General features: G+C 39.0%; 1 protein-coding gene across 12 annotated transcripts in view; it reads left to right on the top strand.

Moving 5' to 3' along the window:
- PHKA1 (phosphorylase kinase regulatory subunit alpha 1) overlaps nt 1–14,749 on the top strand; it is a 114,285-nt gene that overhangs the window by 94,033 nt on the left and 5,503 nt on the right. For all 12 annotated transcript variants that reach the window (XM_084788800.1, XM_084788804.1, XM_084788806.1 and 9 more), the window contains 2 exons: nt 6,174–6,344; nt 14,262–14,315. In XM_084788800.1, the coding sequence (XP_084644926.1) occupies nt 6,174–6,344; nt 14,262–14,315 (225 nt within the window). The remainder of the gene's footprint in view (nt 1–6,173; nt 6,345–14,261; nt 14,316–14,749) is intronic.

The following is a 14,749-nucleotide window of genomic DNA, read 5'->3' on the forward strand; positions in this document are numbered from 1 at the left end:
TTAGCCAATGAATTTTCTCCTTTGTTTAGCATATTTTTTCAGTTCTTTATATTGTCATACACATTGTTATTTCATTTGTTTTTATTGTACAGTGATAACCATAGTATTGTTATACCACATTCTCTTTATCTGTTCATCAGTTAATGAGCATCTGAAAGATTTTATGCACAGTGTTGCTATTAACCTTTATGTACAGATTTTTACATAGGTATATGTCTTAGAGTATTTATTGTTGTGAAAAAACACCACGCCCAGAGGCAACTTAAGGAGCATTCTTTTAGCTTACATCACTTTCCAGTCAAAATCCTTCCTTGAGGGAAGTCAGGGCAGAGTTCAAACAGGGCAGGAATCTGGAGGCAGGAGGTGATGCAGAGGCCAGGGAAGAGTGCTGCTTACTTACTGGCTTGTTCCTCACGGTTCTTTGCTCAACCTGCCCAGGGATGGCACCACTCACTAATGAAGAAAATGCACTACATACTTTTCCTAGCCTACTCTTTTGGAAGCATTTTCGTATTTGAGAGTCCCTCTTCCCAAATGGCTCTGTCTTATGTCAGGTTGACATAAAACTAGCCAAAACACTATGTATTTTCATTTCTCTCAGATCTATTTCTACAAGAGTGGATTAGTTACTTTTCTCATTGCTGTGGGAAAAAACATAATAAAAACAACTTATGAGAAAGCAGACAGTTTCTTTTGACTCACAGTTTGAGGGCACAGTCCATCATGCGAGAGAAGACACGGCAACAGGATCATTAAGCAGCTGCACACACTGAGCCTGCAGTTAGGAAACAGAGGAATGCTGGCACTCAGCTCCCTTTATCCTAAGGACTTTATTAAAATAGTTTTAGCTCTTACATTTCAGGCTATGATTATATTGGGAGGGGAAACTCCCTAAGACGACCCCCAGCTTCAGCAATCTACTAAGAGTCACAGGACTAATCATATAGTTATTGCATCAAAAGGATAAACAACAAAACCAGCAAAAGAAAAAGGTGCACTGGGGGAAAACCGTGGAAAACCACACAGGATTCTAGAGTACTCCCCCCAGCAGAGAAATCTGTAGGATACACTAAAGTCCCTCCAATGACTTGTTACAACAGGTGAAATGCTGCTAACCAGAGTAGCTAATTAAAGGCCTAGTACATCACAGGTCTTTGTTTGGGGCTAGTCACATAAACAGCCTGTCTGGCCTATCCCCAAACTCCAGACGCCCAGGAGGAAAGCACATGTTCTAAATAAACTGCAGTGTTGATACAAACAATTTAGGCATAGTAATTAGTTTGGGGAATGGTGGTATTCCTCCAAAAGCCCATATCTCCGGAGTCTAGCCCACATGCCAAACCTGTAAAAATGATTTTTGGAAAACCAGCAAAGTCGTTGCCTTCTGTCCCGGTCTTCTGTATTTACTCTATTTTTTAACCACTCTTCAAGGCAGGCCCTATACCAACACAAAATTAACTCCATGGTTAGGGGTTTGTTTTCTTGTGTTTAAGTTTGGAGTTTTATTTTGTTTTTGTCTTATTGGCCTTTTGCTTGTTTGTTTTGATTTTCCTTTTTGTGTTTTTTATTTGTTTTGGAGCCTTTGGTCTTTTTTCCCCCAAGCAATCCATTGGGACTCCCATTTTTGTGTATGTGTGAGATGGGTACTACTTCATTCTTTGGCATGTGGATGTCAAGTTGTTCAACACCATTTGTTTAAAAGATGATCTTTTCTCCCATTTAATTCTCTTGAAACTTTTGTTGAAGATTAATTAACCAAAATGTGATTTATTTCTTAATTCCATGCTATTGATCTACATGGGTCAATCCTATGCCAGTATGTTGTGATTACTATAGCTTTGCACAGTGCATTTTATAATTGAACTATATGAGTCTTCATACTTTTTTTCCTTTTAAAAGATTGTATTAGATAGCATAGGTCCCTCCATTTTTCCACATGGGTTTTAGGATCAACTTATTAATTTCTGCCAAGAATTCATCTGGAACTTTGATAGAGGCTGTGTTCAACCTGTAGATAAGAGTTAACATATTACAAAAATCTTGTGATCAATGGGCTTCTTCCCATTTATTTAAGTAGTTCGTTACAATATATTTTACAGTTCTCAGAGCGCGTGTTCTGTACCTTTGTTATATTTATTCATATGGTGTTGGCTTTTGGTTTTAAGACAAGGTTTCTCTATGTAGCCCTGACTACCCTGGAACTTACTCTGTAGACCAAGTTGGCCTCAAACTCACAGGAATCCACCCATCTCTGTCTCCCAAGTGTTGGGGTTAAAGGCATGTGCCACCATAGTTGACCCTACATTATTATTATTTTCAATGCTGTTTTTAAAGGAATTGATCATTTTCTTTATTTTATTTTCAGACTGTTGGACTTCTAATCTTTAAACAGATCCCATCTCTTTAAAATGTGTACATACTGCTGTATCATTAATAATAGTCCCGGGGGTGTACTTATTATTTTTTAATCTTGCATAACTGAAACTTTATATCAATTACATAGCAAGTATTCCTTTCCCTCTAACCCCTGGAACCGCCATTCTACTCTCACCTTGGATGGATTTGACTATATTAGATAGCTCACATAACCAAAACCATACAGTATTCGCCCCCTGACTGTATCATTTGACTTCATATACCATCCTTTAGGTTTATCCATGTTGTTGAGTACTGTAAGGTTTCCTGTAAAGCTGAATGGCATCCCACTGTATATGCATATGAGTTGGTGTGCCACATTTTCCCCACCATTCATCAAAAGTCGTTTATGAATAGTGCTGGATCAAGTGTGAGAGTACAAATAGCTCTTCAGATTTTTTCAATTATAGTACTCTTGAATAAATGTCCAGCAGTGCGATTGTTCAACTATGTTAGTTCTGCTTTTAGTTTTCTGAAGATTCTTTGTTTTGTATTCTTTGTATTGTTTTCCATGTGACATCAGCATTTGACATTGCCATAAAAAATGTGTAGGGTTCCAGTTTCTTAACATGCTCACATTTAGCCAGGCTTTTGGCTACTTTATTGTGTTCTTTTTCCTATATCACCACTATTCCTTCCAACTCCACCCCCTAATACTAGGTAGGAGAGAAAAACTTTTATACTTTCAAGAGTCCCCAGAGTTCCAAACTGCAGCTGGCAAAAATCACACCCCTCCTAGAGCATGAGACAAATCATAGTTAGCAGCTGTGGACAATCTGAAGCAACCCCATATCCCACATGTGGGATTAAAACAAAAAGATATTTACATAACATAACAGGGTTTTTTAAGAAACCAGAATTCTCACTACACTCACCAGTATCTGTTGTTTTCTTTAGTAGATAGGGGTTATCCCAGATAGCTGTAAGGTTGATAATTTACTGTTTGCTTTGTGTTCCTCTGATGAAGCATGGTGGTGGCATCTTTCCAAATACTCTTCACCACTTACACATCCTTTTTGCTGAAATATAATTCATTTTGCTCTTGATTTAAATCCATACAAATTTACTGAACTTGTCTAATAATTGAAGTAGTGTACTATCAAAGGCTTTAAAGATTCCTAGATATAAGATCATGTTATCATCAGATTTAATAGTCTTAACTTCCCTTTCCCAATCTGGATTCCTTTTTCTTCTTTTGTTTGTTTCTTGTTTTGATTTGTTTTTTTCCCCCAAGGCAGGCTCTCACTGTCTCAGGACAGTAGCTCTGGCTGTCCTGGAATTCACTATGTAGACCATGCTGGCTTCAGACTTGCAGACATCCATCTCCTTCTGCCTCCAGGGTGCTGGAATCAAAGGCATGCACCACTACACACAGCGATTTCGGTTTCTTTTCTTATAGTGTCATGGCTAGACTCTCCACTGTAATGTTGAATAAAAGTGCTGAAATCCATTGAGGATCCTTGTCATGTTCTGATCATAGGGATAGAAATTGTCAGTCTTTGTTCCTTATGCATCTTTACAGAAAAAAGGTGCATTTTATTAATTGAGGGAATTTTATCCATTCTGTTCCTAACTTACTGAGTGTTTTTATTACTCATGAAATCATATTGAATTTTGCTAATGACAATGGAATAGTTTTTAGCCTTTATTCTGTTGATATTGCACTAATTTTAAAGTATTTAAAATTTTTTAAAATTACTCATATGCATATGAGTGTAGTGCTCTTGGGGGCCAGAGGCCTCCCCTGGGGCTAGAGTTGCAGGCGGTCATGAGCCACCTGACATGAGTGCTGGGAACTGAACTGCAGTTCTTAGGAAGAGAAGTACACATGCCTAAGGACTAGGCTATCACTCCAGTTTTCATTTGTTTTTTGAGTCAGGATTTTTCTGTATAGCTCTGGCTGTCCTGGAACTCACTCTGTAGACCTGTCTGCCTCTGCCTCCTGAGTGCTGAGACTAAAGATGTGCACCTCCACTACCAGGCTCTTATTTAAGTATTTTTTAAAACCTTGAATAGCTAGGATAAATTCCACTCCATCATGATATGTAATCCACTGAATTCATTTTGTTGAAGCATTTTGAACATACATAAAAAGCATTTTACTTCCGTTTTCTTGTGCTATCTTTTTGTAGCTTTGGTTTGGGGAGATCTCATACAATAGGAAATGTTCTCTCTTTTCTGTTTTTGGAAGTTCATGAAGAAATAGTACTAATTAATCTTTAAATCTTTTTTGTGACATTAACCAATTAAGATCCACCTGTGCTTAGGCACAGGCTAATTTATCAAGGCTGTGGTAGTTTGAATGAGAACAGCCCTCATAGGCTTGTATGTTTTGAATACTTGGTTCCAAGTTGGTGGAACTGTTTGGGAAGGATTAGGAGATGTGACCTTGTTGAAAAAGGTGTGTCATTAAGGACACGGCTATGAGATCTCAAAAGACTCATGTTTTAAAATATTTATTTCTTAAGGGCTTTTCTATGCCCCAGCTAACCCCCAAATACTGAGACAGAGAACTATAGATCTGTTTAAACAGCCTTAAGCACAATAACTGGCAGATACAATTTAAATTAATTTTCTAAACTAGTCTGGCTACCTCCTAGCCGCACGCTCCAAGTTACTTGCCTGTCCAGTCTGGATCTGCTCCATCAGGCCATGTTCTTTCTTTCCATCTTCTTTTTTGTCTCCTCTCCCCCATCCTCCTCCTGGCCTCATGGTCCCTACCTCAGACCCCAAGCCTAGAAACACGTGATCCACCTATCTCTATTTTGCCCAGTAACTTCTGCCTACCTCTATTCTGCCCAGTCAACAGTGGCTGTCAGCAACTTTATTAACCAGAGATAATAGAGAGCAAAGTTTACATAACAAACACCAGTGTACATGAGAATGCACTTGTCTGTACTGCAGCCATGTCTTGGGGGTCTGTAGTTAGCATTTGTATACATAGCACCAGACCAACCCTCAACAGACTCACGCCAGCTGTTCCTGCGGTCATGCTTTCACTCTCTGCCATCATGGACTCTAACCCTCAAGAAGTGTAAGCCCAGTTAACTGCTTTCTATTAGAAGTTGCCATAGTCATAGTGTTTTATCACAGCAATAGAAAAGTAACATACAGAAACTGTATTAAAAGTCATGAGAGTAACAAACAAAACCATAGAGCAACTAGAAGATAAACAGATAAAGCCAGGTAAGCAGACATTTTGGAATGCCCTGTATTGTTGGCATTTTATGGTTGTTATTCTGAATCACCAAAGTGCCTTATAAAGTGATTTCCCCAAAGAGTAGCCCGCCAGTTAATTATGCAGTACCAAATGGTCACCATTGAAAACACACATACAATTAACATTAACATTATATAGACTGAACAGAATGAACTTATATATTTAGGAATACATATATGTATGTGACAAAAATTAATGGAAAAGAGGCCATGAACTTGAAAAAGAGCAAGGGGAGGATATATAGGAGTGTTTGTAGGGATTAAAGGGAGAACTGAAGTAATTATACTGTAATCTTAACAAATAAAAGATTAGACAGTTACAACACTGCAAGCTGTACAGAGGTTGACTAGCTTTACTGTACTGTCATTACATTGGCCCTTTCAGTTACTGTGTGCTTTATGATTCTATAGAATATTTACTACTCATTGTGCTATACATTGTTTATAATTTTTCAGTTTTGAAATTAAAATATAAGTGTTATGATATTAAATCACAGGGGCAGAGATGACTTTTGATTTACATTCTTTATTCTCCCAAGTCCCCTGCAGCCTGTATTGCTGCAAGTAGTGGATCTTTTCCTATGGTGTGTGGTCAACAGACATCTAAAGATAGTCGTCAAGGTCAATGGCAACGCCGGAGAAGATTGGATGGAGCATTAAATAGAGTACCAATTGGATTTTATCAAAAAGTATGGAAAATTTTGCAAAAAGTGAGTATAACACAGTGGTGTTCTTTATTCCTCTTTTGAAATTCTGAGTCCGTCTAGCCAACATGTGACATAATCATAACATGATTATAGTTATATAAAGATGAAAGATAAACTACAGATAAAAACAAAACAATTGACTTATTGTGACATTAATAATTTAGTCTGTTTTCCTTATTGTTACAGTGAAATTGTTTATAAGTAAGATTTTATTTTTTTACTTCTTTCCTTTTCATTTTTTATTTCATTAATTAATTAATTTTACATCCTGATCACAGCTTCCCCTCCCTCTTCTCCTCCTAGTCCCTTCCTTTCACATCTCCTCTGCTCCCTCCATTCCCCCTCCCTTTCTCCTCAGAAAAGGAAAGGCCTCCCATGGATATCAGCCTGCCTTGGCATATCAAGTAGAGGTAGGACTAGCCACATCTTCTCCTATTGAGGATAGAAAAGGCAGCCCAGTTAAGGGAAAGGGATCCACGTGCAGGCAACAGAATCAGAGCCAGACCTTCTCCAGTTGTTAGGAGACCCACATGAGAACCAAGCTGCACATCTGTTACATATGTATAGGGGCCTAAGTGCATCCCATGCATGCTCTTTGGTTGGTGATTCAGTCTCTACAAGTCCCTATGGGCATCAGTTAGTTAATTCTGTAGGTCTTCTTGTGGTATCCTTGACCTCTCTGGCTCCTTCAGTCCTTAGTTCCCTCTTCCACGAGATTCCTCAAGTTCTACCTGATGTTTTTTGTACAGGGTGATAAGTATGGATCTATTTGCATTCTTCTACATGCAGACATCCAGTTAGGCCAGCACCATTTGTTGAAGATGCTTTCTTTTTACCATTGTATGGTTCTGGCTTCTTTGTCAAAAATCAAGTGTCCATAAGTGTGTGGATTTATTTCTGGGTCTTCTGTTCAATTCAATTGATCAACCTGTCTATTTTTATGCTAATACTATGTGGTTTTTATTACCATTGCTCTATAGTGTAGCTTGAAGTTAGGGATGGAGATACCTCCAGAAGTTCTTTTTATTATATAGGATTGTTTTAGCTATTCTGGGGTTTTTAGTTTTTAATATGAAACTGAGATTTTTTTCTTTCATGGCCTGTAAAGAATTGTATTGGTATTTTGATGGAAATTGCATTGAATCTGTAGATTGCTTTTGGTAAAATGGCCATTTTTACTATCCTACTGATCCAAGAGCATATGATATCACTCCATCATCTGATATCTTCTTTAATTTCTTTGAGACTTGAAGTTCTTGTCATACAGATCTTTCACTTGCTTTGTTAGATATTTTATATTATTTGTGGCTATTGTGAAGGGTGTTGTTTCCCTAATATCTTTCTCAGCCCATTTATCATTTGTATATAGGAGGGGTGCTGATTTTATTTTTAGTTAATTCTGTATACAGCCACTTTGCTGAAGGTGTTTATCAGCTATAGGAATTCTCTGATAGAATTTTGTGGGTCACTTATGTATACTATTATATCATCTGTGAGTAGTGATAGTTTGGCCTCTTCTTATCCAATTTGTAGCCCCTTGTTCTCCTTCAGTTGTCTTACTGCTCTAGCTAGAACTTTAAGTGCCACAATCAAGGGATATGGATAGAGTGGACAGCCATGGCTTGTCCCTGATTTTAGGGGTTGCTTTAAGTTTCTCTCCATTTAATTTGATGTTGGCTAACGGCTTTCTATATATTGCCTTTATTGTATTTATGTATGTGCCTTATATCCCTGCTCTCCCCAAGACTTAACAAAAATGGATGTCAGATTTTGTCAAAGGCTTTTTTAGCATCTAATGAGATGATCATGTGGTTTTTTTTTCAGTATGGTTATATTACATTAGTGGATTTTGAATGTTGAACCATCCCTGTTTCCCTGGGATGAAGCCTACTTAATTATGGTAGATGATGTTTTTGATGTGTTCTTGGATTCAGTTTGCGAGTATTTTATTGAGTATTTTTGCATCAACATGCATAAGGGAACTTGCTCTGAAATTCTCTTTTTTGTTGAGTCTTTGTGTGTTTTAGGTATCAGGGTGACTATAGCCTCATAGAATGTGTTTGGTAATGTTTCTTCTGCTTCTATTTTGTGAAATAGTTTGAGGAGTATTAGTGTTAGTTCTTTTTTGAAAGTCTGCACTAAAACCATCTGACCCTGGATTTTTTTTGGGAGAAGGCATCTACATTTTGGTTAGTTTGGCTGTTTGTCTATCTTGTTGATTTTCTCAAAGAACCAGTCCTTAGTTTTGTTGATTCTTTGTACTGCTCGATTTCTTTCTTTCTTTCTTTCTTTCTTTCTTTCTTTCTTTCTTTCTTTCTTTCTTTCTTTCTTTCTTTCTTTTTGGTTTTTCGAGACAGGGTTTCTCTATGTAGCCTTGGCTGTCCTGGACCCACTTTGTTGACCAGGCTGGCCTCGAACTCACAGCTATCCGCCTGCCTCTGCCTCCCAAGTGCTGGGATTAAAGGCATGCGCCACTACACCCGGCTCGTTCTCTTTGTTTCTAATTCATTTATTTCATTCCTGAGTTTGATTATTTTTTGCTGTCTACTCCTCCTGGGTGTGTTTGCATCCTTTTTTTCTAAAGCTTTCAGGTGTGCTTTTAAATAGGATGAGATCTGTCCAATATCTTTATGAAGGCACTTAGTGTAATGAACTTTCCTCTTAGCTCTGCTTTTATTGTGTCCCATACATTTTAGTATACTGTGCCTTCATTTTCATTGAGTTTTAGGAAGTTTTTAGTTAAATAATTAATTTATTTATTGACCCACTGGTTATTAAGTAGAGAGTTGTTCAGTTTCCATGAGTTTGTAGGCTTTCTGTTGTTGCTGAAGTCCAGCTTTAATACATGGTGTTATTTCAATCTTCTTGTATCTGTTGAAGCCTGCTTTGTGTCTATGTTCAGTTTTAGAGAAGGTTCTGAGAAGTGCTGAGAGGAAGGTATATTATTTTGTGTTTGGATGGAATGTTCTATAGATATTTGTTAGATCCAATTGATTAATAATGTCGGTTATTTTCATTATTTGAGCTTCTAACCTTTGAGCCATCTCTCCAGCTCTCGTTATTTGTTTGTTTTAAGACAGGGTTTTGTTATTGTCTGGGCTGACATACAATTTGAGATCCTCCCACCTCAGACTCTTGTTGTGCTAGGATTACTGACATGCACCACCACAGCAGCCTAAATAAAACTAGTGTGGTTGATATTTGTTCTTATTTCTTTCTTTTTTTTTTTTAATTTTTGAGACAGGGTTTCTTTGTGTAGCCTTGGCTGTCCTGGACTCCCTTTGTAGACCAGGCTGGTCTTGAACTCACAACGATCCGCCTGCCTCTGCCTCCCAAATGCTGGGATTAATGGCGTGCGCCACCACGCCCAGCCTGTTCTTATTTCTAAGGCCTAGTTTACAAAAGACAAGTAAGGGCACATCCCACCATTATGGTGATGCTAGCTTTAGAGAGCCAGGAAGACCATTATACTCATTGATTGTTCTCATTTATACAGATGCACCCTTGTTTTTCTTCTGAGATAGCTCTCATATATCTCAGGCTGGCCTCATTGCAACAAAGGATGACCTTGAATCATGATTGTTCTGCTTTTGCCTCCAGGCTGTTTGGATTATGGGTGTGTGCCACCATACCCAGTTATACTGTTCTGGGAATTGAGCCCAAGGCTTCATGCATGTGAAACAAGCACTGACTGAGCTATATCTCCATTGCATAGGTCTCATTTACAGTCTCTTGGGTGCTATTTTTGCTTTAATGCCCTTACTAAGAACATGCAAATTACTTCATACAGGGTATCACAGTCTTGACTTCGGTTTTTCTCAGTTAACACTGTGATCTTCCAGGGACACGGTCAGGTCGTATTTTATAAGTAGTGAAAGTTGATCCCTCAGATTATTTGCTCTAATGATCTTCATTTTATAGATTCCTCAGAGTCTGCTTTGTTGCAGCTAACTATTGTAACATGATAGGAGCCAATATGTATTTTATCTCTCCAGTTCTTCATGGAGTACCATGTAATAACTACAGAAAACATCTCTTCTTTGTCATCAAGGAGTTGAATCTTGTGGCTACCTTCTTTCAAAGCAACTGTTATACAAAGCCAAAATGATTTGTAATGAAGATGCTAATCACAAGGCAAAATGTCTCTTGCCACCATGACTAACCACCTGAGTTCCATCCAGGGGATCCATATGATAGAAAGGAAGAACTGACTCAAGCAAGTTGTCCTCTGACTTCCAAACAAGGTTGCTGACCTGTGCCCGCCCAGACGACCACCATACACAAATATGTGTTTTGGTTTTTGTTTTGTTTTTTTTTTTGAGGCAAGGTTTCTCGGTGTAGCCTTGGCTGTCCTAGACTCCCTTTGTAGACCAGGCTGGCCTCGAACTCACAGCAATCCGCCTGCCTCTGCCTCCCGAGTACTGAGATTAAAGGGGTGCACCACCACGCCCAGCCAAATAAGTGTTTTTAAAGGATGCTTAGCCACAAGGCAGTAGGAATAAAAACAAAGTCTGCCATGGAAGAATAGATATTTTTTGGCAGAATCAAAATCTTGACTTGAGGTCCTAAAGAAAGAGGTGGACCACATGTATTTCCAGACATGAATGTAACAATAATTTTTACATGTTTCAAAACTGGTAATTGAATATACAAAGATTACTTAGTAAGTGGAGTATAGCATGTAATTGTAACAGAGTCAGTGAACATGTTGGTCATATGTGATTGTTTTATATAGTGTTTTAGTTTATTTAGAATCTAAAATAAATTAATTGCTTACATTGATTTTTAAACTTAATATTGATAATGCTAGATAAAAGTGAAGAATTATTTGTGTATCTATTGATCCACACCTGCACTTGAACACACTGAGGAAGTGGAGGCAGGACTTCTGGTGTCTAAGGCTAGCCTCTGCCACATACTGAATTTAATATCAGATTGGGTTACATGTGACTATGTCTCAAATGATGATAAGGATGATGATAATAATACTTTATTGAGCATCTGTGGTATACCAGGATCTCTTCTAGGTGTTCATATTACAAAAGACAAAGTAGCCAACAACTTCTGCCCTTCTGGAACTTAAGTTACTTGCAGTAAGTAGTAAAGAGTAAATAATATATCTAACATCTTAAAAGATGGTGGAAAATAGGACAGAATAATAATACTGATGAAGGACTCAACTAGAGAATAGGAATGGCTCGTGTTCATTAATGTATGCTACGAGTTATTTTTTGCAGCCTAAGTCTCCTGAAGGCCTATTTAAGTTCTTAAAAAGTGTGTGTGTTAAATCTATTCAATGGAAAAAGGATAGCATCTTCAACAAATGGTGCTGGTCTAACCGGATGTCTATGTGTAAAAATATGTAATTGGACGCATATTTGTCACCATGCACAAAACTCAAGTCCAAGTGGATCAAAGACCTCAACATAAAACCAGAGACACTAAGTCAGTTAGAAGGAAAAGTGGGGAAGAGCCTGGAACACATAGGCACAGGAGACAACTTCCTGAGCAGAACACTAACAGCCCAGGTCTTAAGGTCAACAATTAATAAATGGGGCCTCATGAGGCTGAGAAGCTTCTGTAAGGCAGGAGACACTGTCAAGAGAACAAAGCGACAGCCTACAGACTGGGAAAAGAGCTTCACCAGCCCTACATCTGACAAAAGTCTAATATCCAAAATATATAAAGAACTCAAGAAGTTAAACACCACCAAACAAATAATCCAATTGAGAAATGGGGCATGGAACTAAACAGAGAATTCTCAACAGAGGAATATCGAATGGCTGAGAAACACTTAAAGAAATGCTCAACTTCCTTAGTCATCAGGGAAATGCAAATCAAAACAACGCTGAGATTCCATCTTACACCCATCAGAATGGCCAAGATCAAAAACTCAAGCAACATCACATGCTGGCGAGGATGTGGGGAGAGAGGAACACTCCTTCATTGCTGGTGGGAATGCAAACTACAGCCACTTTGGAAATCTATCTGGCACTATCTCAGAAAACTGGGAATAGGGCTTCCTCAAGACCCAGCTATTCCACTCCTTGGAATATATCCAGAAGATGCTCCAGCACACAACAAGAAAATTTGCTCAACCATGTTCATAGCAGCCTTATTCATAATAGCCAGAACTTGGAAACAGCCTAAGTGTCCCTCAGTAGAAGAATGGATAAAGAAACTCTGGTATGAGCCAGGCGTGGTGGCGCACACCTTTAATCCCAGCACTCGGGAGGCAGAGGCAGGTGGATCACTGTGAGTTCGAGGCCAGCCTGGTCTACAAAGCGAGTCCAGGACAGCCAAGGCTACACAGAGAAACTCTGTCTCGAAAAACAAAAAACAAACAAACTGTGGTACATTTACACTATGGAATACCACTCAGCTATTAAAAGCAAGGAATCCCAGAAATTTGTGGACAAATGGATTGAACTAGAAATGATCATAATGAGTGAGTTAACCCGGAAGCAGAAAGAGTCAAATGGTATATACTCACTTATATCTGGACACTAGCTCAAGGGGCATGTCCCATGAAAGTCTTCACTTACCAGGAAAGTGGGACAGAGGGGGAGGATGTCCTATTGGGACTCTAGGTGAGAGAAGCATGGGAGAATGGGAAAATAGAAGGATCCAGAGGGTCCTAGAAACCTACAAGAAGAACATTATGACGGGCTGATCTGGGCCCAGGGGTCCTGCTCAAACTATGGCACCAACCAAAGACAATATGTGCAGTAAACTTCAAACCCCTACCCAGATCTAGCCAATGGACAGGACATTCTCCATAGTTGAGTGGAGAGTGGGGTCAGACTTTCACATGAACTCTGGCGCCCCATATCTGACCATGTCCCCTGGATGGGGAGGCCTGGTGACATTCAGAGGAAGGATAGCAGGCTACCAAGAAGAGACTTGATACCCTATGAGCATATACAGGGGAGGAGGTCCCCTCAGTCACAGTCATAGGGGAGGGGAGTAAGGGGAAAGTGGGAGGGAGGGAAGAATGGGAGGATACAAGGGATGGGATAACAATTGAGATGTAATATGAATAAATACAATATATTAAAAAAAAAAGCCAACTCCCTGACAGCTGCTCTGTAATACCTTTACTGATTTTCTGGTCAAAAGGACAGATTCCCCTTCTGGGATAAAAATCTCACTGCTTATCGATGTGCCACAGTCTTGTCTTCCATCGTTTATCTGCGCATAGGAGGTGCCCTATAAATAAATAGCTATTTGAAACTGACATAAGAGTAACTCAATGTAAAGATGGGTGTGTGTCTGACTAATTTGCTAAAATGCCTAGATAAGTGAACTTGGACTAAGATGTTACAACTTTGAAAGTTTTATACAATTTTACTTCATCAGGACTGCTTGTATTAAATATGCAGTATTTGTATAAAAAAGTGTGTGTGGGTATATGTGTGTGTGTCAGGGGGGGGGCGATGGTGGGGGCACATGCACAGCATACATGTGGAGGTCAGAGGACAACTTTGTGAAGTAGTTCTCCCTTTCCTTCTTTACTTGGGATTATGTGAGTAAACTCATACTATTTGGCTTTCATAGCTATTGGCAAGTACCTTTTTACCTGTCGAGCCATCTTGGCAGTCTTTGAAGACCTCTTTGTGATTACTCTGGGACCTAGCAAAATACTGTCCTAGGTAGTCTGTGAATCTAGTGTCTAGTCTATCCCAGAAAAAAAGATCTCTGTCCACTCCACTCCTCTAAGCAGAGGACAAACTATGGTATTTTAGTCCTGAATCTTGGAACTTAAAAAGCACGATCCCATGCTTGGCTATAGGGCCTCTGGCTGGCCTGTGAGTACTTAAATCATAACTTGTGAAGCACACTTAGAAATATGAAGTCTCTCTTTTTAGTCTCCCAGTTGTTAGCTCACCTTTGATAATAACAGGTTTTTCTCTCTTGCAGTGTCATGGGCTTTCTGTGGAAGGTTTTGTTCTTCCCTCCTCAACCACTAGGGAGGTAAGGTTCTGTCTCACATTTATATGGTAGAAAGCTTGCTATCTGATATATTCCAGTTATCAATTACTAAATTGATATTGAGTGAATTGATGCTATTGAAACTATACTAATTAGTTTTCGAAGTAACAGACCCACCATTTTATAAATCAACCTACTGAGAAATACATGAGAGAGATAAAAATGGAGTGGATGTATTAGACAATAACAATATGGTGCTGGGGAGCTGGCTCAGTGAGTAAACTGCTTTGCTGTGCAAGCATGAGGACCTGACTTTAGATCCCAGCACCCATGTAGTAAGTTGGCCATGTCTGTGCAAGCCTACAATGCCAGTGGTGGACTCCAGGGACTGGCCAGGCAGCTAAATTAGCTAAAATGGAACACTCCAAGTTTAGTGAGAGACCCTATCTCAAAAAAAGATGGAAAAACATCTGGAT

Source organism: Acomys minous, assembly GCF_964271855.1.
Source record: "Acomys minous genome assembly, chromosome: 7".
In the NCBI taxonomy this organism is placed as follows: Eukaryota; Metazoa; Chordata; class Mammalia; order Rodentia; family Muridae; genus Acomys; species Acomys minous.